The sequence below is a fragment of the Poecile atricapillus genome, chromosome 1 (genome assembly GCF_030490865.1).
Source record: "Poecile atricapillus isolate bPoeAtr1 chromosome 1, bPoeAtr1.hap1, whole genome shotgun sequence".
NCBI classification, from domain to species: domain Eukaryota; kingdom Metazoa; phylum Chordata; class Aves; order Passeriformes; family Paridae; genus Poecile; species Poecile atricapillus.
The window spans coordinates 144436636-144463597 of record NC_081249.1 but is presented as its reverse complement, the minus strand read 5'-3'; the positions used below and the strand labels follow the sequence as shown (position 1 = coordinate 144463597).

Genomic DNA, 26962 nt, shown 5'->3' with positions numbered 1-26962 from the left:
GTTAGTGGACAGTGTTTTTTAGGCTATACAGAACACACCTTAATAGCCAGAGACAACTGAGGAAAAAAAAGGGAGAAAAGTTGTGCTTATCTCTGGTCTTCCTCCCCTCTTCTTTTGGGCATAGTATGAATCAAGGGAAACACAGATCTAAGCCATATATCCTAAGGAAGCTAAATTACCAAGCAACTCACTTTGCTTTATATTGTGTGAAAGGTAACTCTTGGTAAAATAAAGCTCTCATCTCTTGAAAAAATAACAAGATTGCAAAACCTATTGGTCTAAATGTGGAATAAAATATAAGCCTTTTTCCTGAACCCATCATAAGCACTAATGTACCAATGAACAACAACCTGTTGATCAGAACACAAATCTTGGAAATGGGAGAACCTTATCAGCCAAAGCCAAGGCATGAGTTTTAGCCTTCTAAGTCCCATGGAGAACCCCAGCTTTTAGATTAATGTCTACTTCAAGGAAACTTTTACCACCAGTCCTTAAGAGGATAAAACGGAGTTACACAACTAAATGCTAATCTTTTCCTCAGCAGGAGAAAACCTATTTTTTGTAATACCTTTCTTACCTCAGGACTCTCAATTGGAGAAAAATAACTACCTTATTTTCAAGTCTGATGAGTGACAGAAAAATCTGAATGGAATCAATGAGAGATAAAATAAATAAATTTTTTTCCTCTGTTTCTACATTGACCTCCAAGTGAGAGAACTTGAGAAAATTTCTTTAACCTCTCACTAGAGCTTCAGTAATGGAAAGCAGTTATTGCCTCTTCATAAAAGCATTCATTCTCAATGTCCCAAGACAACAGGTGTACTAATAATAACTGATAGCAAAATCTCTTAATTCAGAAAGCAAAAACACAGGTTTCAGTGACTTGTTTGTAAGTAGATCCTGTGCCCTGTGTTAGCTGGTGATGCCATCACACATTGTCTGACAGAGAAAAGTGGATTCACCCTGTGGCTGATAACGGGCACTGTGCTGACCCCTGGAATCCTGGAGCAGGCACAGCTCACCATACTCTCACCTCTGGCACTGCACAGTGAAACCAGCTGGTTTGTGGACTGAGCCTTGGTGTTTTCACTTGTTGCACGTCTGCCTTCTGCCAGAAGGAGATTTCTGCTGGGGAACCTACATTCTACAGAAAAAACAAAACAAAACAAAACAAAAACACAAACACAAAACCACCCCAAGTTATTACAAAACAGATTTTTAAAATCATATCTCTACTTTGAAATTACCCATAATCTTTTGGTTCTCCTTTGCTTTACACTCTCCATTCCAACAGACATTTATATATGCCCATACACTCACAGACTTCCCTTTCTGAGGGGGAGAAATTTAAGAATTTCTACTCTTTGAATGCACACTTTTTCTTTCTTTTCTTTGTATGCACAATTTATTTACAATTTATACAATCTACAACTATTTTGGTTAATTTTTGATTTGTCTAGTCAGGTTACAATTTTGATTTTGGGTGCCCTGGAATTGGCATGGCCTGGTTAGTGGTCAGTGGGGCAGAAGCAAAACTTTCAGAGAAAAAAAAGAAAGCAAACATTATATCCTCAGGCAAGGGAAGACAGCCACGGAGAGAAGAAGATTCCCTAGAAGGCTTGAAAGAGCAGAATTGCCCCTGCACATTGCTGATCAAAATGGAGCCTAGGAAGTCTCAGCTTTACAGGGAGTGGTATACAGACTGCCATGGAAGCAGTTTAGTGATTCCATGTGAGATTTCCACCAAAAAGTACAGACCACTGACCTCCTTTTCTTCCACTACATCAGTAGTCGTTAGGTATCAAAGTAGTTTTCCTACATCAAGATGACCTATCTCTTATCTGAAATAACCCAGAGATAGGAGAATGGCTGGAGTCAGAGCACTGTGCAGCCAAAAATAATCCATTTTGAGTTAGTGCTGGACATTTGAGAATGTCAGAGTGACACTGTCCTGGGACATACTCCTGTAGATGTCACAGGATTATTGATTCAGAACTACCTTGCTGAATTCATAGCATATTAAAATGATAGCAGTGCAGTTGAACTTCCTCTTCTAGTTGAAAGCAGAGATATGCACGTGCTCTCTTCCTATCCAGGACATTTCCTTTGAACCATCTATCCAGCTCATCTCTTATCTAACATCCATATTTCACAATTTACTCTCCACTGTCAAACACTCCTTCAGGAACAGATCCATTGTAAACAGGGGCAGCACACAATGGTGTGCTTCTCACTTCACTGGATACAGAAATGGATTCACAGCTTAGAATCAGCTGGACTAGTTATTACAAACATAACTAAAAACTATACCAGTTTCTTATTTATATTGGCACAGTATCTCTCACCCCTGCTTCTCCTGCTAACCCCATGCATGTTCCTGCTGTTTCCTTCTTTTATCCAGAAGAGCACTTTAATCTTTTTTTTTCTCTGTTTTTTTTTTTCCACAGGATTACCTCTTAGATCACTAACCAGAAAAAAAGGCATGACTGTCCCTCTGTGCAGCAAAGTACTCTTAAAAAGAGTTTAAAAGACCATAAAACCACACCTTTTACTTAAGTGATTTTAATGTAGACATAAATTCCCAGTCTAAATGCAAAATGTTGAAAGTTCAGCAGCTTAAGTAATTGAAAAGATACAATCCTAAATAAATAGCATGTAACTAATTTAATTATTTTTCTCTAAGTGCTATCCAGAGTCAGGGTACAGACATTTTAGGTCAAATGCAAATTTTGCACAATTTTATAAGATTCAGCATTTCTAATTTTTGTCCTCAACAATGAAAAATATTTTACAGTAAAGGCTGCAAGGAGCACTACTTCATTGGAAATACTAACTCTGCAGAGACAGCCACTTTATCAAAGATGTTTCACCTCTTCTGCACCTGTGGTTCACTTTTTGCTGATAAAGGCATTTCAACTACTTTGATTCTGCAGTTTCCTCCAAGTTATAGTGTATGTGTATCAAAATGCTTCAGGGTCAGTTTTCAGTGAAAAGACAAAAAATCTTAAGAATGTGTTGGGCAAACCAGCACTTTCCATTGTTGCCTGATTCTATAGTAGCTAGGGAAATCATCCTGCCCTAAAAAAGCATTGCAAGACATACTGTTCCCTTATAGTAAACTTGTTCATAGCAGCTTACATGAGAGGAGACTCTCAGCTCTTAAGAGGCTTGCCACAAGCTTTTCTTATTCTCAAAATAGAAATGTAATGCAGAGTGCTAAACAGTGGGTGACTAAGAATCAAGACAAGATCTTTCAGTTCAGGCAAGTCCTTTGATACTCTATTTTATCTGAAGCACTTTGCAATTACAAGCAGATCTCAAGAACAGATTTTCCCATTCAATTTCTATTAGATTTATCAGTTGTGCTTGGCAGAGGACCTCTTGCAGCTAAAGGTCTATTATCTTTAATTAAATAACTTTCACATTGTTCTTGAATAATGTTGTCTGTATTCAGCAGGCCTGGGGAGACTATATAAAGCACTCTGACTCAACAGTCTGCAATTAGTAGAATATTGTCTTGAAAAAAACTCGTGATCTTAGCCCTACTGGTCTAAATCATCTCTTTATCAGAAGAAACATTAAGTAGTTAAAGTCTTCAGCAAAATACTGTATAACATGCTTAAGAACAGGCAGAAGTGTTTTACTGAAATTCAGCCATTTCCAGTTATTTTATATTAGTTTGACACCTGTTTCCAGTTTCTATTTCCTGAAGATAATTTTCAAATTTGAGTTTAATTTAAAAAGTATTCCCAGTTCAACTGAGTTGCCTTGAATATTCTCCTGTACGTGGCACACAGTGGCTCAGCTAAATCAGTTTTTTCAGTCTTTCTCACAAGATGGCATCCAAGTGATGAAGTGCTTTTAAGTGGGTAGCAAATCTTCTTTTTCCAGAGCAATGAAAGTAAGAGGTCCTATGTGCTGCTGTCATCAATAGAGTCACCAGTCAGCTCCCTTCATCCTCTATTTTCAACAGTTTTCTGTGAACCTGACTACTGAATGTGACAACGTGACAACATAACAACTGGATGAAAGCATGACTGACCACACTGTTGATTTACTGATAGAAAGTATTTTTATTTGTAATGGTAATTTCCTATAGATAATGTATTTTCTGGGAAGGTCACAAATTTATAATTCAAAGGATAGATCTGTAAATTACCCATTGAAGGCTGGGAGAGCTCTGTTTCCCGTCAGAACGTATTAAAATGGATGTGAGCTATCCCACAGACTGGAAAACAACACACTGTTTTCTATAAACCTCAGTGTTCAGTAAAAAGAAAAGAACAGAATACTCATACCACAGAGAAACTCACAGTCTAGGGCCCTGAAGCTGAGGAAAATGTGGATCAGCAGCCCAGGGATTTTTGATTGCTTCAATAAAACAGAAAAATGAGGGGGAAAAAATGTCCCTTACTCAGATGGAACTGCTCAAATGTGTTTGACTTTCCTTGTTGTTATGTGTTACTCTGCTGCCAGGTCTTACCCACTCACTAAACATCTGGAACAACCACAGTCCATGCAGGACATAGGCATACAAGGAACAAACAGAAATCAAGTAAGAGGCAACAGCATAAAACTTGATGGATGACCAGTATGGGTGAGCAGGAGAGAGATATCCCCCACTCTAACTACTCACACCTTCAGCTGCGTTGTACCCATCTACCAGTCTGAGGAACAGGAGGTTCAGGAAAACCAGGAGTACCTGAAGAACAGTCTGTGTTGAATATACTGTGTGAGAGTCCCCAGCCCTCTGAGGCCCAATGTGCTCATTTTGAGTAACCATTCCTCCCTGAAGTAAGAAAACCAAGGGCGTGGCTCCTCCCTCAGCTCCTACAGGGCTTTTGTCTCAGCTGGAACTGGAAACCAGGAACTACACTGTCAAAGGGAAGATTTTTCTATTTCAGTGCAATACAGAGATTTCCAGCTCCTGCTTGCTTCTTTGGTCAGGGTGTGAGTCTTGACTGCCCCAGGAGGGAGAATTTGGTCCACTGGTGCCATTTGATATCTAGCTGCTGTTTGCCGCTATCCCACAAAAGCACAAGGTAGATTACAGCTCCCCTTGGCAGGTTTGGACCACTGGTAAAGGGTAAGAAAATGCACATTCTTCCCAGGTGAGGTCAGTCCTCTCTTGAAGAGTGGCATTTGTTAGCTGTCACTGAGCCCACAGCTGTCTGCTGCAGTGGCAGGATCACTGAGGCAGCCCACCTCACCGGGCTCCTGGGAACACAGCAGCAGTGGCTTTACTGTTCCCTCCCAGAATGGAGACAAACTAACTTTCACCAGATGGGAGCAAGTACTTGGCATATCTGTATCACCCCCATCTTGAACACTCTGCAAAAACACTGACTCCATCACTTCTCTTCCCAACAGGAGGTGAGGACTTCTGCTCATGACCTCTTCAAGCAGGTGAAGTAACAGCTTGTGGCTACACCGGGATTGTTCCTTAATGCATTGACAGGTACACAGATAGTTGAAGGCTTCATTCATACAATCTCAAGCAAACTGTGCACACACAGATACATTGCACTCACTGAGTAGTCCAGTGAAAACTTTACCTAATATGGAACTTATATGGAGTCAGCAGGAGATACAACCAGGGTTACCTGGGTAAGACTCACTTCTGGATTTTGAGGTACCAGGGAAAAATGTTATCACTGCACTTCAGATTAAGCCAGAAGAGTGTGTCTTCCCTTAGCTAAGAACTACTCAACCTTTTTACTATAAAATGTGAGAGAACAATATACCAGAAGGAAAGATAAGTGTACTAATGGGTTGCCCAACAAAAGTGCTGTTTATATCTAGGTTAGTTAAAGGTGCAAGACTAAACCATCCAATGGAAAACTCCTCCTGTCAGAGTATTTCCTATTATGAAAGGAGATGGTTGCAGATTGAGGGCAAAGATAGCTCAGGACAAATGCAATTTAGATAATGGGATGCTGGGTTGTTTTTAGACTACAGCATAGAGACAGACCAGATGGTGCCAATCTACTGTGAAGCTGGGGCCAGAAGCCAACTGAAATTCAACTAAAAAATGGAAAATTATTTGAGGAATGAAAATAAACAACTATGCAACAGTGGGGTTTAGAAGAAGGCAGTCCAGGAAACTTCTGGTGAGTTTCCAAGATCTAGTGAGTGCTGAAATATCATTCCTGCACATCTATGATTATTCCACTACAGCTTGCTCTTAGGGATATCTGAGTCCATTAAATGTTGCCAGAAAAAGGCCTGTATCCTGCGCCATGCATCTTCTTGGGCTTTAGCATGCTCTCTCCACTGCCCTCCCCAATGCACCAACATCCCAAGCACCCTGTGGATTGAAACTTTACACAGAGGCAAGTATGGTGGCTCCAAGAGGTGCCCTGCTCCAGAATAGGAGTAAAACTCCACTTCCCGGCCGTGCTGCTGCAGACGCTGAACAGCATCCTGGCAATAGAGGTCACTTTTCCAGTTCATGTCATCCAGTCCAGACAGGAAGAGGAACTTGGCTAAGGACCTCTCCACAGGAATGCGACAATCCCAAGTTGCTGGGTCTGTGTGATCATCTAAGACATCTGAAAAATCGACTAGTCCAGACTCATCACTGATCTTCATCCTCCCCAAGTCATACGGGTGGACAGGAAGAGTGAAGCCATCCCCCTTCAAGGGAACGAAGGAATTAAAACTACTTCCAGATATGCTGACAGCTGCCTTGATGCCAGGTAGAAATGTGGCCATTGAAAGAGCTAGATCACCTCCTTTAGACAAGCCCAAAACACCAATCCCAGTATCTTTCACCTGAAACAGAATTATGAAAACAGTATTATTAACTACTCTTTATTTCCTGAGCTGACATAACCTCTCCAGTTCTGCTTTCTCACTCATCCAACTATGACCACTCATATTTTGCCCCTTCCCTATTTCTGTTCAGGTTATATTACTCCCTCATCTATCCTTCTGCTGAGCCTCCAAAAGAGTGACTATGAATTCTACAGCTCCTCAACATTTTTCTTCCTGTAACAAATTTGCCTCCTGGTGACCTGTATAGACCAAGCACCCTTGCTCTTGCCACATCCCAGCTCAGCCTGCTCTCAGTACAGTGTCTTTTACTGCTCCTCTCTCCAAGCCACTTTTTCCTGGGTTTACTCGCACTGAATTTCTTAATTGCAGCTTCTTCTATACTCTCCTACAACTGACTTGTTATTTTCTGGTTTGTCTTGGAAGACATAATGTTCATTACACCTGTGGCTAAGTGAGCCCAAGCGCTGTTTAAAACAACTTATTTCTAGTGAAGGCCCTTCACAATGAATTCTAGATGTTTCAGAGCTCTCTGAGGAACAAGACAAACAAGCAAGGCTGAATTCTGCTTTCACACTGTCTACAATCCCGGTGTCCACATGATAGAAAGTACATAACTTTGCAAAACAAATACACATTAAGTAGCATCACATTAAAATTTTAAATGCTACTTGATTTCTCTTGGTGACTATTGTGTTAAGTATGATGATACATTCCCATAAAGTGTCTTTCTTGTTCCACACACTTGTTCAAATACTTCTTCAGTTCCTTAAGATATGTCACATCTTCAGTGCTACAACTGTAAAGGATTCTGTTGTTAGAGTGTTTTATTACTGTCCTGCAAAACTTACTCAGATTCAAAAGCCTGTAATATCTCAGAAACAGTAAAAAAGCCAATGGATTTTTTTCCCTTCTAAAATCTTGAAAGATGCAAAACTAGTGAAAAATTACTATTTCCTGCTTAAGCCATTTTGTACTTCTAGTCTAGGAACCAATTAGCAAACTGGAAAATAGTTTCAGGAAGAGCACTATAATTTGTCTCTTACCTGCTGCTGCTTCCTCAAAAAGTTCACAGCCTCCTCAAAATAGCTCAGTTCAAGAATCTCTGGCATAGCAGGGATATCTTCAAAGGACATGTAAGCAAGAGCCAGAGTTACAAAGCCTCTGCTAGCCAGGAGACTTGCTCTGTATTCAATAAGACCTCCTCCAGATCCATACAAATCAATAAGTCCAGGGAATGGGCCAGGTCCTGCAATGAAAGGAGTGTATACATAACCAAAAAAAAGTTCGTATGGGTGTCCTTTTGTGGTGTCCCCTCAGCACACATCAGGACAGTAGATATCGGAAGAAAATCATCCTCTGAAGCTTTCCATGGTGGGTATCATTCTCAGGAACACACAAAAATGGCTGTAAAGACATGAATTTGCACATTTTTTTTCTCTTATGAACTCTTTATAGGAAGTTCACATGTTGGATATCCTTCTCTCATTCTGAATTTCAGCTGGCATTGGCCTACAAGTCCTCAGGCCATTGTGGATCAATGAAGAAACAGCAATGGCTCTTCATTAGGAACTATGCTAGCAGGTATGCCATGGAGGGGATACTTGGGTTATGAAAGATACTCACAAGTGCCAGAACTGACCTGTGCCAATTCAGACTTCAGTAAGATCTGAGTAACTACCCCTGAGCTCCTCAGGTCTCCTACAGCAATAGGACCTTCCTTTCCTGATGCTGGTCTGCCCATTCTCATAGCCAGATTTCCCTTACAAGATGTGGCATCACTGCAGCTGCAAGGGACTGTTTGTTAATTACAGAGCAAGACAGCCATGTTTTAGTGCCATTCAAGGAACACAAACACTTCAGGCTTAAAGCAGCTTTGCACAGGATCCATTCTCAGCACTGTCTGTGTACAGAGTTGTAAAATATGTCACTTGTTTAATTAAAGATCTTGCTTTTCCCATTTGTCTCCCATCTCCCTAAGTATCCCATGCAGTCCAGCTGCTCAGTCAGGAAGAGACTTCTTTCTTTGGCTTTTCCTTAGCTAAAGAGAGACACGGAGAGACAGGTCCAGAACCTGCAGGAAGATCTGTAGCAGCTGCTTAGGGTATGGTTCTTCAGCCTAGGCTGGCTGCAGCCTGAGACCAGTGCTCCCACCATGCCTTGTCATTCCTCACACCATGGCCAGAGCTGTCATGCATCACAGCTCTGCCAAGGAGCAGGGGCCCCTTTGTCTTGTCAGCAAAACAGAAAAGCTAAGAAATAAACACACTTTTTGACGAAGTTCTCACTGCAGGAGAGGTCAAGACACTCAACTAGAACAACCATGAGACACCCTGTGTTAGCAGTGCTGCCCTCCCTGCACTACCATACCCCTGCCTTGGCCGTTGCCCTGCCCAGGCAACACCTGCTCCTCTTTGTTCTGCTGCAATGATCCAGGTACCTGGACCAGGCACAGGCTAAGGGAAGTGTTAGCTGAGGTTTTGCTCTGGGTTGCTGAGTGTATTCAGGGACCACGGGGCATAATACGTGGTGTCAGTCATACCTGGAAAACCAGAATGGAATTAAAACTCACCAGGAGGGAGGAAGAGGGTTGCTCTGAGACGACCTTCTCTGACCGAAATCCTCTTCACCCCCTCTCCTAAAAACCACCGTTCATTGGTGCATTTTCCCAGCAAGCGGCTCATGTCCCCATGGCCCTCATACACTTCCAAGTCCACACAGAAAGGGGTCAGGACGTTCCTCTTTGCCAGCCGCTTATAGGGCGTTTTGGACTGCAGAGCCCAGAGAAGCCCCATCGGCTCCACTCCCAAATAGCTGCCCCCCAGCGCTGGGGAGCGGCTGAGGTCCAGCTCCCCGCTGCTCCCAGCCCTGTAGAGAGCGTGGGCTTGGAAAAGCTCCCCGCTCTCGTCCACCAGGCTGGCTCGGAGGGTGACCGCCTGCTGCGGCTGCAGACCGGCCACACGGATCTGCACAGGGTCATCGAACAGGCACCTGGGGGAGGGCAGCACCGACACCCGCGCCGCCATCCCAGCTCGGCCGGACGGAGAGCTGCGGCCCTTCTCTGGGGCGAGCCACGGGAACTGCGTGAGACACGAGCCTCAGCAACCTGTCCCTTCTCGGGATTAAAACCTCTGCCCAAAGTCCAGGAGGAATCGTCGTGACCACTTCCTTCGGCCGGCACGGGCTGCTGGGAGACGTAGTCCAGAGCACGCCTCCCTCCAGACTCTCCCGCTCGGCTGGCACGGTGACACCGGCCATTTGCACGGGCACAAGCTGTCACTTGTTCTTGGCGACTGCTTTTACTTTCGATCACAGAGAGAGACTAAATTAAAAACCCCAAAGTAGCAGAAAGAAATATCCAAATTGCCGCGCCCCCCAGCTGCAGGAAATTCCAGATTCGACTGCAGAACTGGCTTGGGAGCCTTTGCCAGGACATAATAAACACAAACAAGCTGGAAAGCCTAAGTAGCATGACATCTTAATCTAGCCACGAAACAAAGCCTGCTCTTGATCCCTCTCAAGCTTTCTGCAATTTTTAGGTAAGCACCACAAGTTAAAATGGAACTTTATCCTATAACTATGTTTCTTTTAAAAAGCAAAAGAAATAGACAAAGTAAAACAATTACTATATTTTTCTTCCCAATAATTAATTTCCCCCATATTAATAATGTTTCCAAGGAACGATTTGACAATAAACACCAGTTTTTTGTTTTCATAAACAGCAATACTACATTTTTGGAATGTTAATTTAACAGACTTCTAGTCCTACCCTGGGGGTCTCAGCCATGTGAGTAGTCTCATCCCATTCTGTGGAAATACAGATGGGAATCATGACTGTTTGAATCAGGCTCCTGGTTCAAACAACTTGCCTGACCATGCACTAAGCAGCAATTAATGGCAAAGGAACAAAACAATCAATGAACTTACAAGCTGCAGAATCACACCTCATGCCATGAGACCACAGATAGGCAGATTGACTGCAGATCTGGCAGAGCAACTCTAAAACCATCCCTCAGGACGCAAGAGAATGCAGCTATGTTTAAATACAACAATGAAAAGAAATAAAAACCACCAATAAAAATGTGTAGCTTTTTATTGGAAAACAGCCAACATTGACTTTTACATGTCCTCCTAGATGTCCTTTAGCCATTGTTTACTTTTGAAAAAAAAAATTAGTACAGAAATAAGCTTTAACCTGACTTATTTATCTCAGAAGTTGTCGTTTCTCACCATCCAAACACCACAGCCGCTGAACTTGGAGAATTATAACAGGACAGACTTTTGCCTCAAGCAGAATGCATATGTTGGACTGTTGCAGCCTGATGCACAGAGCAGATCCTTCCTTGACCACTGAGTTTTTATGAAAATAATCCGTAAATCTGAACAGTCAGAGCTTTCATTTTGGGATTTTCAAAACCTGGATTGTCTCCCTTCACACTTTATTTTCCTCACCATCACCAAGGCAACATGCAAAGGCCTAAAAATCTCACTATAAAGTTCTGCTCACAAGCTAAAAAATCTGGCCAATTGGCCTGGACTCTGAAATCAAGAAAAATAGCCATGATGTGTTCAGCAGGCATTATTGACCATAATTTAATATTCAGTTCTTTTGGGGAGAATCTTGTTTGTACTCCAGTCACAGATGCTGATGATTGTATCACATCAGAAACAGACATCACAAGCTTGAGTCTCCCACCCTTGCTATAGCATTTTCACAGTTTTTGTGAGACAATCTAGTAGTTGATAATAGCTGTACTTAATGTCATACTCCATGTCATACCAATAATTCACTGAGGAGACAAAAAAAGGGAAAACATTTTAAGACTAGAATGTAATGATTTACAAAAGTGTTCATAGACTTACACAGTTCAGTTAGTACAGGCTTTTCCTTATTGCTGACTGAACTTTGAAATGAGCAAATCTCTGACTACAGCTAAAAACAACATAAGCAAACAATGGAGTTCTTCATAGAGCTGCCAATGCAACTCTGCCTTAACCCAAACCAACTTCAGAAATACATGCTGGAGATTCTTTGGAGCAGAAGATGGCAAAATGCTTAGGAACAGAAAATGTATACTTTTATCTAGATAAAAAAATAACCTAACTGTAAAGTTTAACATCTGGATAGGAACCTCTTTTCCTGTGTAAAGGATGGAAAATTCACCACTACTTCACAGTGGTCATCAATCAGACAGTGCTTTAATTCTGCTTCTCTTGCTAATTTTGGGGTATGTTTCCTAGGAAAACGTAGCCATACACTGTAATATTGTACTAATGCTTCTTGAAGGAGGATATGCTCTAGCTTCAGATATTCACTGGACCAGATCCAGAGAATATTGATTTTTCAAGTGTATACAGACTGTACTGCAGTTAACAGACTAAAGGACAAATTAACTCAAACGCTTTGGTATTTCTGCTAAACAGAGAAAAGAAGTGGACAGGGGCTTGCAGCTGGAAACAACTCTACTTCTGCAAAAAAAAATTTAAGGACCGATGCAGCAGCACTGGGAAAAACAAATCAGAATTATTGCTTTATTCCTAGATTGTCTATTTATCCCAGAATCACAAGAAATGAAAAAAGGGTTTGCAATATTTGCAGTGTTATGCAAATACTAATGTTACGCTGTTCAAAATACTTTTTTCTTGAACAGCATTATCAGGATTATTCCAGACAAAGGACAAGCAAAAATTCCAGCAAAAATCTCTTCCTCAAGCCTTGCAAAACTTGCATGACATAACAATAATACTTTGCACCATCCTCACCCCTCCACATGTACCAAATGAGGAATGCTTGAAATTCTGGAATTCACTTTGAAAGAGAAGAAAAAAAAAAAAGAGATAGAAGTGTGATGATAAATCCTACAAAGAAAGTGATGACAAGACTTTTGGTAAAGAGGAACAGTAACACAACACAACCTTGTTAGCAAGGGAAGAGCCTGGGTCAGAGCAAATTTCAGCTCATATGAAAACAGAGTATCTTCCATGCTGTGTTGACAAAGCTATGAAAACAAAATAGGCTGCAAGGAGGCAGCCCCATGGGATCTGTCAAGATTGCTATTCTGTCCTGCAGAGGGGCAGATAACCTTAAAGGAACCTTTCCTCCCACTGATGCTTTGCTGTGGGATATCTACTTGCACACCCACCACAGATCAAAAACGTATCTGGAAATACTGTCTACTTTACCTGCAATACAGCCATGTGATTGCTGAACATGATGGAACCAGAGAGAAGGCAGATATAACATCTCACCAGCTTTCACTGTACACTGCAAAGGTTTTGCCTGAGCATACTCTGGATACAGTTCTAGATCTGGGTTCAAGGGGTCCAGAGGGATCCAAGGCACCTAAAGGCAAAAAAGGGTATATATGGTACTGGCCCTGGCAAAAAATTCCAGCAAGCTTTCAGAAAAACAACTGATAATCAAACTCACTAGGTTACAAAACATGTACTTTGTCTAGCAAAACATGTACAGCTACACAGCTTTCCACATTCAACTGGGAATAGGTCAAGGATGCAAAGATGTGCCTCCTTCAGTGATGCATTTCTAATTAGAGAAAAGGCAATAAATGTCATCCATGAAATTGCAGTCTCATGGCATACTTTTAAAACACTTCCAGCCCCTTAAGCTGCTTCTTCCTCTTACATTCAGTACTTAAATACTTTATCTGCACCACTCTTCTTAGAAATTCCTTTCTTCTTCTTTAGCTCTCTGGTGTAATTTTTACTCCCAGCAGCTAATACACCCCTCCTTGCTGGGAAGTCCCTTTTGCCTGCATTAATTCTTCCTCTGCCCTACAGAATTATAAACCTTAGCATTCCAACCTTGCTGCATTACAGGAATGAGATTCCATGAGCACCACTCTGGAAACAGAAAACAAGCCCCAGTTCAAGTTATTTTGTAATATTACTCACACTTTGCAGAGGCAAAATGCAAGGGATTAAGATTCTACTGAGGTTTGTAAAGTGCCCCTAGATCCAAACATTTTAATCAAATAAATATTGCTACTATTAAGAAAATGCCATTTATTTACTCAGACAGGTATGTTTTATTGCACTGGGTGATACTACTGTGGACCGGAGTAGAGGGCCAAAAGAAAGTGAATGTAGAAAGGTCTATTCCAGGCATAATGAAATTAAGTCCCTTATTGTTGACGATCGTTGATTCAGAAGTTCTTTAGTGGATCAATTCAAGTCTGGTGCAAGGCAACACTTTATGATATCAATGGTTTCAGGTGGGCAGTAAAAGATTTTTCTGGAAGCTGGGTATTCTTTGCAAATAGTAAAATACAAGAGAAATATCTGGGCATTCTTTTTCCAGTAATGAAGGATTTCTAAATATCAATCAATATGCTTAGTTTGAGGGCTCAGGAATGCCCCAAATCCTCCCTACTCTATTAACTGCATTCTTTATAAACTTTTTACCTTCTCTGCAGTCTTTTCATCCACAATTTCAAATGAACCATCTTCTGCTACATGGTACGTTGCTGGCTGATAGAGCTCTGGAACGAGAGAAAGAATTAAATTACACAATTCAGAGAACCTAATGGCAGTGCATGTCACACTTTCACCAAGAAAAATTAATACAAAACCATTTTCAACTTACTGTGCTCATTATCCTTCCCTTTTTCCATTTCAGATTTTTTAATGTAAGCATTTAAGTTTTTTCAGATACTTTTTTTTCAGTCAGCATGAATAACACTTACTCTCCTCCAAGCCCATTTGTATCCCAGTCCTATTTTGTTCCAGTAACTGTCTCCTTTTCAGAAGGCATAAATGCACCTCTGACTTATACATCATTCTATAGTTGGGTGTTTCACCTTAGGTCAGTCTACTAAAGAAGCATTCACAAGAGTTATTAGTGGCCTGTGGCCAGCCTTTCACTTCTAATTTTAATTATCAAGGCTCATCAACTGCTTCAGATACTGCTGGTTGCTTTTCTTTCGCTGCTCCAGCACATGTGGTTTTCAAAGCCCTCCCTGGAGAGTTTCTCTCCATTAATTAACCTAATGCTCAAAAAGATGGAATTCTCTTTTTACTACACACTATGAAATGTAAGCATTATCTCTGCTCTGTGCTTTAACAGCAACTCGTTTTACAAAGTAGGACTCCTATAACACACGTATGTGTCATACATTCACATACATACAACACCACCTGTCCAAGAAAGGTTGAGGAGATGGGATTGTTCAGCCTGGAGAAGAGAGGGTGCTGGGGAAACCTCATTGTGGCCTTCCAGTACCTAAAAGGGGCTTATAAGAAAGACAGAGAAGGACTTTTTACCAAGACTAGGACAAGGGTTAATGGTACCAGACTGAGACAGGGTAGATTAAGATTATATATAAGGAAGAATTTTTTAACAATGAGGGTCATGAAGCACTGGAACAGGTTGTCCAGAGAAGTTGTGGATGCCCTGTCCCTAGAAATATTCAAGGTCACGCTGGATGGAGCAATTTGTCTATCGAATGGCAGGGGCATTGACTCAATGATCCTCAAGGTCCCTTCCAACACAAACCATTCTGTGATTCTATGACTTCAAGGTTGTAAACAAAATAAGAACAGTATAAATAAAATACTGTAGCAGCACACATCTAGCAAACTATATTTGTGTCATAGAGCTCTCTGCATTCACTTAATCTGATGGTTTGAAAGTAAAGGAATAGGAAAATTAAGTTTTATGAGACAAAGTTAAGCTGTCCATCTTCTAGATGACACTGCAACAAAAGCTACTGCTGTGCACATCTGAAGCAATGCTGCCACAAGAATCTCTTTCTTCATTTCTTAGGTTTCAGAGATTCAGTTAGTAGCTTGAATATTCCATTAAAATACAACTGATTTTTTAGCTTCCTGGCTTTTTCTTCCTAAAGAAAAGTAGGCAGAATCCAAACCCATAAAAAATCAAAAATTACATGCTGCAACACTGACAAAATACTTTGTTAACTTAAATATTCTAAGGCTGAAGAGATTGCCATGAGTATCACAGAATCTATTAGTTTGGAAAAGACATCAACAGATGAGACCAGAGATCACCTGAGACCATCAAGTGCAAGCTATGACTGAACACCACCTTGTCATCTAAACCATGGCACTAAGTGTCACATCCAGTCTTTCCTCAATCACCTCCAGGCACATGCCTCCACCACACCCTGGGCAGCACATTTCAATATCTACTCACCCTTTATGTGAAGAAATTCTTCCCAATGTCCAATATAAACCTCCCCTGGGCACAACTTGAGACCTTTACCTCTCCAGTCACTGGGAAAAGAGCCTGACCCCACTTGGGTACAACCTCCTTTGCAGGAGTTCTAGAGAGTGGTAAGTACCCCGAGTCTCTTTTTCTCCAGGTTAAACAACCCCAGCTCCCTCAGCTGCTCCTCATAGGAATTATTTGGAACCTTCACCAGCTTGAATATCCTCTTCTAAACTCACTTCAGCATCTAAATGTCATACCTGAATTGAGTAGCCCAGAACTGGACACAAGACTCAAGACGTGAATCAATGAGCCCATTACTTTACTGGACTGGAAAACCTAGCCTCAGAATAATGTTTTTATTACAAACTACCTGCAGCACGAAACAGAAGAAATTTATGTTCGCACTGGAAAATGTAACACTGCATAAACATCAAAATGTTACTACTGCTTCCTATTTTTCACATCTTTCGGTGTTTTAGTCTGTCCTCCTTCCAGCCTTCAGAAACATTGCACAGCAAAATGATGTACCGTATGGGATGAAGGGACGGTCACTTGGTGGATGCAGTAGAAAATATTTCTCTCCAGATACCACACAGTACAAGTTCTCATAATGATCTTTATGTACTAGGATTGAGAAAAAAAAAAAAAAAAATAGAAATGTGGAGAAAGACAGAAATCCATATTCATTTCCTTCTATGCAGCAGAAACTACAGTAAACTGAAAGTATCCACTTTCCCTATTATTATCAGACTGCTTTTTCCTTTTGGTGGCCAGTGGGGAAGTCACAATATCATGCAGTAGCAAATGCATTTAATGAAGCAAATTGTTGATGCCTTGCATGACACAATGCCAGGTAGATGCACCCAGAGACACAGCAGCAGGAGGCTGCAGAAGGGCAGAATAATGAAAAAAAAAGCATGTTAAAATGCTGCCTTGTCAAAAAAACCCCACACTATTCTCCTGAGTCACTAAACCAAAATAAGCCAGCTTAAACTTGTGCTGAAATCACCAGATTTACAGTGCCATAGGATACATACAAGATGTCACAGCAGCTGACTCCCCCAGCCAGAAATTCACAGCATCAGGCTTCTTCCCTGTATGATTAGGGAAAAAAGATAAGATGGTATCAACAAAAAAAAAAATGTCAATTTTAAAAACATTTCAAATAATTTTCTGAAATTCTGTCCTATAACTTCCTTCATAAGTATGACAGATTTCATTGCAAATAGCACTCTGTGAACAACAGCAACCTCCTTCTTCTACACTGCAAACACTTTCTAGATCAAAGAGAAGCCCCTCTATGTAAAGAAGTGTTACACAACACTTTTTCTGTTGGGAGGGTCCCAGTACACAACAGCGATACTGATTTCAGAGTAATCCAGCCCCAAAACTTGGATTACTCTATTAGGCATTTTACCACTTCTAAGAGGATGAAACCAAAGTGAGAAAGAGAACAAACATTCACCATGTAGTACCTAGTGTGACTGTTTTAAAGCTCGATGCAAAATATTTACTGAATATGTGAGAAATTGAGGGTTTACCCAGTGCCTCACTCATCCATGGTATGTCAGGCTGCACATCACAGACAAGTTCAGGGAACTCCTCAGTGAGGTTTGAACACTGCTTCTGCACATAGAATACATTGGGAGAGGTCACTTTCTTCTCCACAATGTCCAAGAAGTCCGTGAAAGGCATTTGGTGCTCCTCTGGCATGACAAAACGGTCCTGAAACACTGCATCTGCATAACCATTTGGTGTCACTGCCACACTCACCACCTTGGGACCTACTACCTCCCTGCAAAACAAATCAAAGCCTGCAATTAGCTCTTATATTACATACTGGCTATTTTAAAAACACGTTTCAAGGGCAGCAAAAATAAGATGCCTGTCTGGACTCTGGCATTCTGCTCCAATTGCTCCCTGCCGTCAAGGCAACTCTAGTTTCTTTTTCCTCTCTGAATTCTCTCCTAACAGGATGATTCACAAAGGAGCTCCCTTTTCCTCTTTGCAGACAGAGGGTCCTCTTCAGCCACTTCTTTTCACCAGTCATGGCAGAGCTTGATACTATTGTGGCCATTCAACTCAGCCAGATCCAAGGGTTCATATGTTCAAAAGCAACTGAACAGGGAGAAGGGGTGGAAGAAAAGGATAGATACACACCCCATGAGGCTAACAGTCCTTAGTTCTGTAAGATATTTAACTTTAAGCCCCACAGAATTAGATCTGACCCACAGATTTTAGGTCTAACCACATAGCCTCTCTTAAAGAAGGGCTTTTCTTTAAAATTTCAGTCATTGTTTAAATGCTTATCATTTAGTTTTTTTGAGAAAACACGGTGTGCTCAGCCACAAATAAGTCAGTCTGTCCTTAAAGCATTACAGTCCCACTCCAGCTGGGTGAGTTTCAATAGTCTGAGTCTGTTGGCTGCACACAGCCAAAACACCCACCCTTGCCGGCTGCATTGGAACTGGTAGGGCAGTATGTGTGCAAGGAAGACACACCTGACCTTGAGAAGGCTGAACATCTTCATAAAGAACCAGGAAGGAATCTGAGCTAATCTTACAAACAACAGCAAAGATTAACCACGGGCTATTTAGTGAGGTCGCCTGCAGTTGAACACCAGCCCTCCTCCACAGCTCGCTAATACCTGAGGTACGCCGAGGTCCATTTCTTCAGGGCCGGCCAGTGGCTGATGGCGTTGCGAATTATACAGGGTTTATTCGGACTCACCCAGTCTCGATAAAACTCCAGCGGGGACGGAGGCCTGTCAAGGTAGGGTACAGACTCCGGCCAGCCCAGCTCTGTCCAGACAAATAGCAAACAGCGTTACTCAGCATCCCGGGAGAAAGCATCCCCTGCCTGCACACAGGCTTCACACGCCTCACCAAGCTGACACCAAGCAGTGCCCCCCACGGATCTAGAATCCTTCTGTAAAACCCAGAGGGTGTTAGGGGGGTTTCAGAGCCGGGTGGAAACCTCAGCGCCTGAGGATAAAGAGCCTGTGCTACAGGAGGTGCACCTCTCATACAGAGGTGATACCACAGGATGATTTTTTGGAAGCTGGAATAGTGCTTTCTTTTGCTACATTATACACAGAGAAACAACCATTAAAGGGCCGGTTTTTTGAGTTTCGCTTTCTTTTTGCTGCGGCCTTTCTGCTTCACCTTGACCTCGGAACCATCACGCCGGCAGCACAGGGTGTGCCGCCGATCGCCTCACACCGCTGCCGCCGGCCGAGGCGGCGGTCCCGGGCTGGCCGGGCCCCAGGGCCGGCCCAGCACCACTGCCCGCCCCAGGCGGGGTCCCCTCGGCCTCCCCCGCCCCGCTCCGCGCTGCGGCGCTCACCGCGGGCCTCCCGCGGGAAGGCGGCCAGGCAGCCCCTCACGGCCCGCAGCGCCGCGCCCTCCGCCATGCACGGCCCGGCCCCGTCCCGCCCCCCCTCCCGCCCCCCTTCCCGCCCCCCTTCCCGCCCCCCCTTCCCGCCCCCCTTCCCGCCCCCCTTCCCGCCCCTTCCCCCGGAAAACCAACCGCGGGCAAAGCTCCCGAGCGAGTCGCGCAGCTCGGTAACAAATGGTCACGTTTTTATTGAAACAGTTTAAGACACGAAGTACAAATGGATACAGAGTTAAAAACGGCTCCCGGAGGAGCCTCACAGTGCAAAAAAAAAAGAAAAAAAAGGCCCAAAACTACAAACCAAAATAAAAAACAAAACAAAAAAACCCCACAAAAGCAAACGGAATCTTTAATTCTTTTCCCCAAATAATAATTAAAAAAAAAAAAAGACAAAGTATTATTTTACCTAAAGCCAAAAGTATAAAAACACGCATTTATAAATAAAGCAGGAAGGGTTTTTTTTGTTTGTGTTTTAAAGGAGTGAAGGAAAAGGGCAGTGCAGGAAAGGGGGGAACAGGGGTGAGGAGGTGCCTGCCCGGAGCGCGGGGCGCACATGGCTTGCCCCGAGCTGCCCCGCGTGTCCCCGTGTCCCCGCCGCCACGTGTCATTCACACGCACGGTCTGAAACACGGGACACGCCGGGGCTTACCCAGAGAAGGAACCGCCTGCTCTCTCGGGGGGCTGCTAGAAGACCTGTCTAACATTTCGATGAGGTTTTTGTCATTTAGTGTCCTGGATGCTACACATCCAAGGGGCTGGGGGGAAGACACTGTATACATGCATGAATTTATCAAGGGTGTTTAAATACCTGCATTTCTTTTTTTTTTTTTTTTTTTTTTCTTATATATAATTATATACATATTAGTTCTTTTTAAAAAATTAAGTTGGTATGTTTCTACTCCCAGAAAGAAACGTCCCAATTCCTCTGAGTCACGATGAAATCTGCAAAACGGGGAGGCTGGGGAAGGGGCTGCTGTAAGGCCATGCCCCGGTCATCACCTGGGAGGTTGCATGGAAAGGAGAGCACAGCCTGAGAGAGGAGGTGGAAGAAAGGTGGACTCCCATACACACAGCGCCTGGGTGCTGCTGAGGGATGGGGAGGAGGAAGGTGTTACCTGTCTGCAGCAGGAAATACAAGAGTTTGCTGCCCTTTCAGGCTGCAGCCCTTCCTACTATCCAAGTTCAAGAGAGCCCTTAAACAAACTGAGGGGTTCCACAGGCAAAGCAGTACTATCTGCAAGACGGAAAAGAAACCTAAAACTTCTCATTTTGACCAGGAATGCTGGGTTGAAGGGGGGAAAATATATGTAAAGAGGATAGGTAGGCCCAAATTATTTGTTCAGGCTTTATGTTAAACAAATATCTTAATACAGGTATCTTGCTGTGCCTAGGCTAACACCCACAAACCAGTAAGAGGGAACATAAACCATTAAGAAGGATAGACTCAAATTTATTACCTCCTCTGACAAGCCTCTTCACTTCCCAGGCAGTTAGCATTCATTATTTCTCTACCTGGCCCAATGGACAGCCTGCAGTGAAGCATGTTCACAAGGTGCAAATGCAATGCATTTATGCTCTTTTTCTTCTGTAAACTAGAGGTTTTAGGAATATTTCCTACTGCCAGCAATAGGAAGTTAGCAGGGAAGAATTAGTTGGATCAGTCTTAAATTATAAAGAGCAAAACTGTCCCCTCACCCCTCTCAGCAACAAACTTGAGGCACCAGCATCTCCTTTACTGGGCTTCTAATCAATTCAAAACATCGAAGCCTTGAACAAGCAGCTCATGACTTTGCCATTTAAGAAAAAAAACAGTTGCTTAGAGAACAGCAAGAGGCTCAATAGAACATATTTAAAAACAAACTCCTTCCAATACATCCTTCAATTACAGATCACCATCTCCAAGTCCTGTACCTACTTTCCCAAAGCCTTTTGGTATTGCATCATTCACAGGTATTGACCAAATGGTGTTCTTCAGACCAAGACCACCTCTATTTCTACTCTGTTTACCTGAGTCTCCTACATATACTATTCTAAATTTATTTTAAACTACACAACTGTTCTCCAACTGATCTACTTGCCCAACATTTTTCTTGCCATCATTCTGATGAGATTTTACCTCTGGTTTCCTGTATACAGCCATGACCCCAAGCAAAATCCATTTCAGGAAACAAAACCCACTCTGATCAGCTTAAAAATCAGATTTGCTTCACACAATTTATTTTCAAGGAGGTTTGTTTCATACCTCTATGTGAGTTTTGCTGGTTGTTGACCTTCACCTTTATGGTAAATTTCATTCTCGCCACTGGCTCTTCTGTATCATCTCTTATCTTTTTGTCACTATCTCAATGTTTAAATAATAAAATGGTATAAAATTGCACAAGGAAGTAATATAAAGGACCCTCAAACCATTATCAACTGCACCAAAATATACCTGGATTCAAGTGACTGCTATTTTTCCTGAGTGTCTTGTGGCCCCAGCAGAGCAAGAAATTTCCTGTATACTAGGACATATGTTCACAGTCTGAAAGTGGAGGAATCGGTCATCTCAAAAGCAAGCTTGACCCACACTAACTCCCATCACAGACCCAACACGACTCTTATCACACATTCCACTCACAGCATCTCCAGTTAACTTTTTCACTCTGAGAAACTGCCAGAAATTTCCTCCCTGGTTTCCAACTTGCCTTCTTTTGCAAAACCTGTCTACACAAGAGAAGAGCCCATGGGACCAAGCACACCAGCTGATTCAGCACAATACAGTGCAGAGACAGGACTAGAACAAAACCCCTTTAAAGTTTCAGTACAAGCCCATGGAAGGAAAGGTTAGCAAGGACACCTGAAACATGATTAGGCAGATTTCAATTACAGGCAGAAGCAGCTGGAAAGCCCTCCAAGTATTCCCCATACTGCCATGTCCTGAAGCACTCAGCAGGAATTGGGCAGCAAACTTGTTAGGGGAGAGACAGAACTGCAGATTATTCAGCCCTAGAGTTATTCAGGAGAAACAGGTTGTCCTATGCCAGTCTGGCCAGACCAGTAGAAAAAAGGCTGCACTGCAGATTTGCAGTCACAGAAAGAGAAGTCAACAGACCACATTTCCAAGTGCCACAGGGTTTCAGAGAGACAGCAGCCAGGACAGTAAAATGAAAGAAAAAAGCTTCCACCCTGTAACCTCTGTAACCAAGTGATGCAGTCTGGCTGCCTCTGACTGACTTCCACAGACACTAGCAGTCTCTCTCCCACCAAATTCTTGTTGTTTGTTATCAGTTTTATGAACTGGGATTACACTGCTCTGCCTTAAAATAAATGCAAGACAGACTGGAGATGGAAGAAATAAAACACTTTGTCTATTTGCCCCTGTTGTTGAAAGGAGTGGGAATAAGGGGGAAGGTGCTGAAGAATTTCATTGGTTTAAATTTTTTTTTTCTTAGCTTATATCATTGACCTAAAAAACATCACTGGACAATTTTAAGCCACAACAAACACAAGTTAGCATGGGTTTAGAGAAGCTCCACAGGGCAAGAAGAATATTGCACATACAAATGCAAGAAGAGAAAATTCTGTTTCCCAGACCAGAAATTCATGAAAAGAAAAGAGGCTAGAGGCAGGGGAAATAGTGGTAATCACACCCCAACACATCTCATTTGAAGTTCTTAGGAAATAATTTTCTGAAGGGATTTGAAACAGCTTTACAAAAAGTAGGAGAATCTCAGCTTTCTTGGGATGTAAATTCTCTGATTTCATGTAAAGGGAAGGGGAAAACATTTTCTTGTCACAGTGAAATGAACACATGATACAGATGAGCCATGACACTGAAGATGTCTCAAATCCAGAGTTACACTGTAAGAGATGGAAACCAGCTTTTCCATGTCACTTCTCCACAAATAAATCATAACAACATCAAAGTCAACATCCAATTCCTAATCATGAAAAGTGGCTGAAACCAATTTTTGTATTGTATCTAAATCAAAATTTTTAAATGTCTGCAGAAAACCCAAAGTATTCAAATTCCAGATTAAAAGTACCACTAATGAATTCATAAAGCAATCTCCAAAGCATGGCCCAAGGGATACAGAGCCTTTCCCTGGAGGTGAATGCAGATAAAGTACAGTGTGGGGACTGTCTTGACACAATAGGAAAGCAGACAGGGTTGTCATAACAACAGCAGGATTACTGCAGGGAACAAAACTAAGGCAGAAAAAGCAAGAACAGCAAGACAAGATCTAAGCAGAGAACAGTTCATTAATTGCACAGACACTCCAGCCTGTCTCCCTGTTGGGGATTTATAATACAGAGATTGTTTCTCGCTGGGATATGGCAAAGGGATTGACAGTTTTTCTAAAGGACAAAGATAACAGCCACAAACGTGGCACAGAGCAACAGTCAAGAGAAATAAATTAATAAATAAACCCATAAAAAGTCTGATTCTTGATTCTCATGAAGTCTCAGAGAGGAAGAGATTGGCTTCACATGGACTCCTTTGCTTTTAGTCAGCAGTTCAGAATTTCTTGGATAAACTGGATTTTCTTTGTATTTTTAGGTGTCAAACATCCTGACCTCCTGGCTATGAAGAAATTTCAAGGCAATTTCTCCAAACTCCTCTTTCAAGACTTTGTTTAGAGACAGGAAGTTGAAGACCATTGGGAAACAAATATTAAAACTGTGGCCAGCACATTGCTAAGAACTTGAACAAGTCACAGTTGTTGGAGCCTGAGGAAATCAATTTATAAAGGTAACCCCACCAGCACTAGACCAGCTGATGGTAGCATTGGTCTGAAGCTCTCTCTGTGGTCCTCTTGCAATTACTTCTGTGAATTCACAAACACCTGAAAGTCACCCCTCTTAGAGTTTTTTGTCCATGCGTCGTTCCACAGCTTGCAGCAATAGCTCCGAGTACTGTTCCAACAAAGCTAGTGTCTGCTCATCTCCCAAACTCTTGGGACTCGGTAGATTGGCACCACATCCCTCACTCAGTGGGCTAGCGTTATCTTGTGGCTTTACCAGTGCCTCCTTATCTTTTGGAAGCTCTTCTGCATCCTTCAGAGAGTCCAATTCTTTCTTCATTGAGGAGAATGTTTCTGTCAGGAGGCCTGCTATTTTCTCTTTGTCAGTAGAAGATTCTGTATCATTTAGTACCTGAAAACAAAAAGGAGGGGGAAAAAAGAATGCATTGAGGTTTAGGTAGAGCACCAAGTAAGCAATTTTAGCCCTTTAGGAATGTGAAGCCGTAAAGATTTGCAGACCAATCGAGCCTACTTCTCTTCAGCATTTGAGACTGCCCATTTAGACATTCAGCAGGACATGCATCCAATACTCTCTAGCTGCACAAAATCCAGAGGCATTACTCCAATAGGACAGAGATGGGAAACACATTTTTGGGTAGTGTTCCCCTTATAGTGGGCTTAAGGAGGTACTGTGTTTCCCAGCTGCAGCACAGGGCCACAGTTTCCTGTCCCTCTTGCCTGCCAAATGCAGCTGGTCCCAGGAACAGAGCAAAGTCAGAGAGCTAATGCAAGTGCTGTGCCCAGAGCTGCAGAGGACCATGTGGCAGATGCTCACCATCAAAGTCTCACACTCATTGCAGGAGACTTGACAGACCAGTACTAAGCAAAGAAACAAAGAGCTGTTATATTGCTCTGCATGTAGCTCTGGTCTGGTGGTGAGACAGACAGGCTGCATGTTCTTTTCAAAGTTGGATTCTCATGGTATCCCACATTTCCTAATCCTTTCCCCAGGCATCAAAGACAAAGAACAGACGAGGATAATAAAACTCAAAGCTTCTATAATATTTCATATCCCTGAAATACTGTATAACCATTAATTAATTCCCTAATACCCCTTTGAAAAAGAGCATACTGTTATCTTCAGTTTACAGATAGGCTAAACAGACTGAAAACTTAATTGATTTGCTCAGAGTACCATAGCAAACCACTGGAAAATGCAAGAGCTGGAAATCAGGAGCTCCTGCATCCCTGGTTCAAGCTGAAGGTGCAGTCAAGTGGACAGCCAGGCAGCTTGTGTCACTGAATACACAGTCAAGAGAACACCTTGAGGCAGCAAGCACTTACATTCTGTGTAAGATGTCTGTGGGCTGTAAAGCCCAGCTACTGTACCAGAGCCCATGTGTGAGGTCACTCACCCTGCGGTAAAGGTGGAGGGCTTTGCGCATGCTGTCCTGGAGCTCGGACACCACGTGCTCGCACTGCTCTATGCTGATGCCCGATTCTGGAGGGAGGAAAAGATAAAAGCACAAGTCAAGGCACAGACACTTCACTATCCACAGCCTCATAGTTTGGTAAGAAAACAGGTTTTTTAATGCATTTTTGAAAGACCACACACACACAACTTGTCATTCAATTTTTAGGGCTGGTCTGAGCAAATTATTAAATAGGCACATTCTGTATGAGATTTCCTTCATACTAACTAGACATGCTGCTTGCTTCAAACACCCCTATTTTTCCAGTCTTTAGACTCTCCAAAGTCAGCAATGTTTTTCCTCAGATTGCACATTTTTGTTAGTCACAGATAGTCACAGATTACCCATGTGATTTCCAATTACAATTAAAGCCATGATTGCAATGAGGGCTTCCAGTGGCAGGAGGGATTGATCCAAGGAGCCTCTAATTTTCTAGTTAGAAATCTACAAGCTCCCCATCACGCATCCTTCTGCACAGTGTGCTACTAAAGCACAGAGGATGATGGATTATACAGAATTATCGCAGTGTTCTCTAGTGAGGACTGAGGTCCAGAGGAGTTGTGACAAGCAAACTCAATCTGAACAGAATGGCATTGCTGAGCAACCCATGACATACACTGCTGATACACCATAACCCAAAACTAAAAAATAAAAGCAAGCAACTGAAGGACAGCATCTTCTTCCTGTCCCCACCAGATATTATCTCCAAAAGATGAGTTGAAGACCTTCAATCTTTATGCAATAAACACTTTCATGAGTTAGACATAAACCATGAACAAAGACATAGACACACAAACACAATCTTCAATTTTCAAAGGCCTGGACAAAGGACATTCAACTTTCTTTAGCTACCCCAACCCAAAATTTTGTCACATTAGCATTGTAATTTCTGTAATTCTAAGAAAACCATCTTTGAATAGACTGGAGAGGACCTGAGCTAATTTTATGAATACATTTAGATGATGCATAAACAAATACAGCTAGAAAAACGTCTACACAAACAAAAACATCTACAAAGAGCAAAGGGGCATGAACAAATCCTTCCATCTGCATTCTTTGATCCTAAATCACCCATGGAGTCTGAGCCGAGTGGACTTCAGTGCAATCCAAGATTCTTGCTTTCTGCCCCCCTCTTTCCCTCTTTATGTTTGAAACCCAGCTGTTTCTTCTCATGATTGTTTCTGGATTTCTCCTCAGATCATTGTTTTTATGCTGGTCTCCAGCTCTGGGAGGTGCCAGTCAGGAGAAAGGTCATAAAATCTAATATAAATGCTTAAGTAACAGGCAATTTCTGCTTCCTGGGTGTGCAGAGCAGAGCTCTTCAGAAACTAGCAGAGAATATTAAACACAGCCACAGTATTAAGCACATTTACAGCATTTTAACTGTAGATGTCAAAATGCTTCAACAA

At 42.3% G+C, this 26962-nt stretch overlaps 4 protein-coding genes across 10 annotated transcripts in view; all 4 read right to left on the bottom strand.

Moving 5' to 3' along the window:
* The window catches only part of LOC131580630 (cytosolic phospholipase A2 beta-like), a 46938-nt gene extending 45292 nt beyond the window's left edge, over window positions 1-1646 (bottom strand). The window contains exon 1 of the mRNA XM_058842048.1: window positions 1034-1646. The gene's annotated coding sequence lies outside the window, so the exon portion shown is untranslated. The remainder of the gene's footprint in view (window positions 1-1033) is intronic.
* Window positions 1647-2552: 906 nt separating this feature from the next.
* On the bottom strand, window positions 2553-9912 carry LOC131580641 (acyl-coenzyme A thioesterase 1-like). Its single transcript, XM_058842059.1, has 3 exons — window positions 9347-9912; window positions 7821-8023; window positions 2553-6774 (listed from the first exon to the last, which is right to left on the bottom strand). The coding sequence occupies exons 1-3, from the start codon at window positions 9798-9800 to the stop codon at window positions 6172-6174; spliced, it is 1260 nt and encodes a 419-aa protein (XP_058698042.1). The 5' UTR covers window positions 9801-9912; the 3' UTR covers window positions 2553-6171.
* Window positions 9913-10849: 937 nt separating this feature from the next.
* Window positions 10850-19402, bottom strand: JMJD7 (jumonji domain containing 7). 2 transcript variants are annotated; one of them, XM_058842072.1, is made up of 8 exons: window positions 19310-19402; window positions 18612-18765; window positions 17506-17759; window positions 17002-17058; window positions 16493-16588; window positions 14197-14273; window positions 12958-13117; window positions 10850-11564 (listed from the first exon to the last, which is right to left on the bottom strand). In XM_058842072.1, exons 1-8 carry the CDS (start codon window positions 19374-19376, stop codon window positions 11476-11478), a joined length of 954 nt encoding a protein of 317 aa, XP_058698055.1. In that variant the 5' UTR covers window positions 19377-19402; the 3' UTR covers window positions 10850-11475. The 2 variants fall into 2 exon arrangements, with proteins under 2 accessions (XP_058698055.1, XP_058698064.1); XM_058842081.1 differs by having other exon boundaries at window positions 13024-13117.
* A 122-nt stretch (window positions 19403-19524) lies between these two features.
* The window catches only part of MAPKBP1 (mitogen-activated protein kinase binding protein 1), a 99757-nt gene continuing 92319 nt past the window's right edge, over window positions 19525-26962 (bottom strand). For all 6 annotated transcript variants that reach the window (XM_058839098.1, XM_058839139.1, XM_058839088.1 and 3 more), the window contains 2 exons: window positions 25497-25582; window positions 19525-24493 (listed from right to left, as the gene is read on the bottom strand). In XM_058839098.1, coding sequence (XP_058695081.1) covers window positions 24200-24493; window positions 25497-25582 — 380 coding nt within the window. In that variant the 3' untranslated portion in view covers window positions 19525-24199. The remainder of the gene's footprint in view (window positions 24494-25496; window positions 25583-26962) is intronic.

Bases quoted from the DNA above. Each gene is read 5' to 3' on its own strand.
- LOC131580641 (XM_058842059.1), bottom strand. From the start codon at position 9,800: ATGGCGGCGCGGGTGTCGGTGCTGCCCTCCCCCAGGTGCCTGTTCGAT. The intron at 8,024-9,346 runs GTGAGTTTTAAT...CTTTCATTGCAG, and splicing joins AACCCTCTTCCTCCCTCCTG to GACCTGGCCCATTCCCTGGA. The intron at 6,775-7,820 runs GTAAGAGACAAA...ATTCTGTTTCAG, and splicing joins TTTTGAGGAAGCAGCAGCAG to GTGAAAGATACTGGGATTGG.
- JMJD7 (XM_058842072.1), bottom strand. From the start codon at position 19,376: ATGGCGGAGGGCGCGGCGCTGCGGGCCGTGAGGGGCTGCCTGGCCGCC. The intron at 18,766-19,309 runs GTGAGCGCCGCA...TTGTCTGGACAG, and splicing joins CTTCCCGCGGGAGGCCCGCG to AGCTGGGCTGGCCGGAGTCT. The intron at 11,565-12,957 runs GTAAAGTAGACA...TTGTCTCCTCAG, and splicing joins ATCACATGGCTGTATTGCAG to TGAATTATTGGTATGACATG.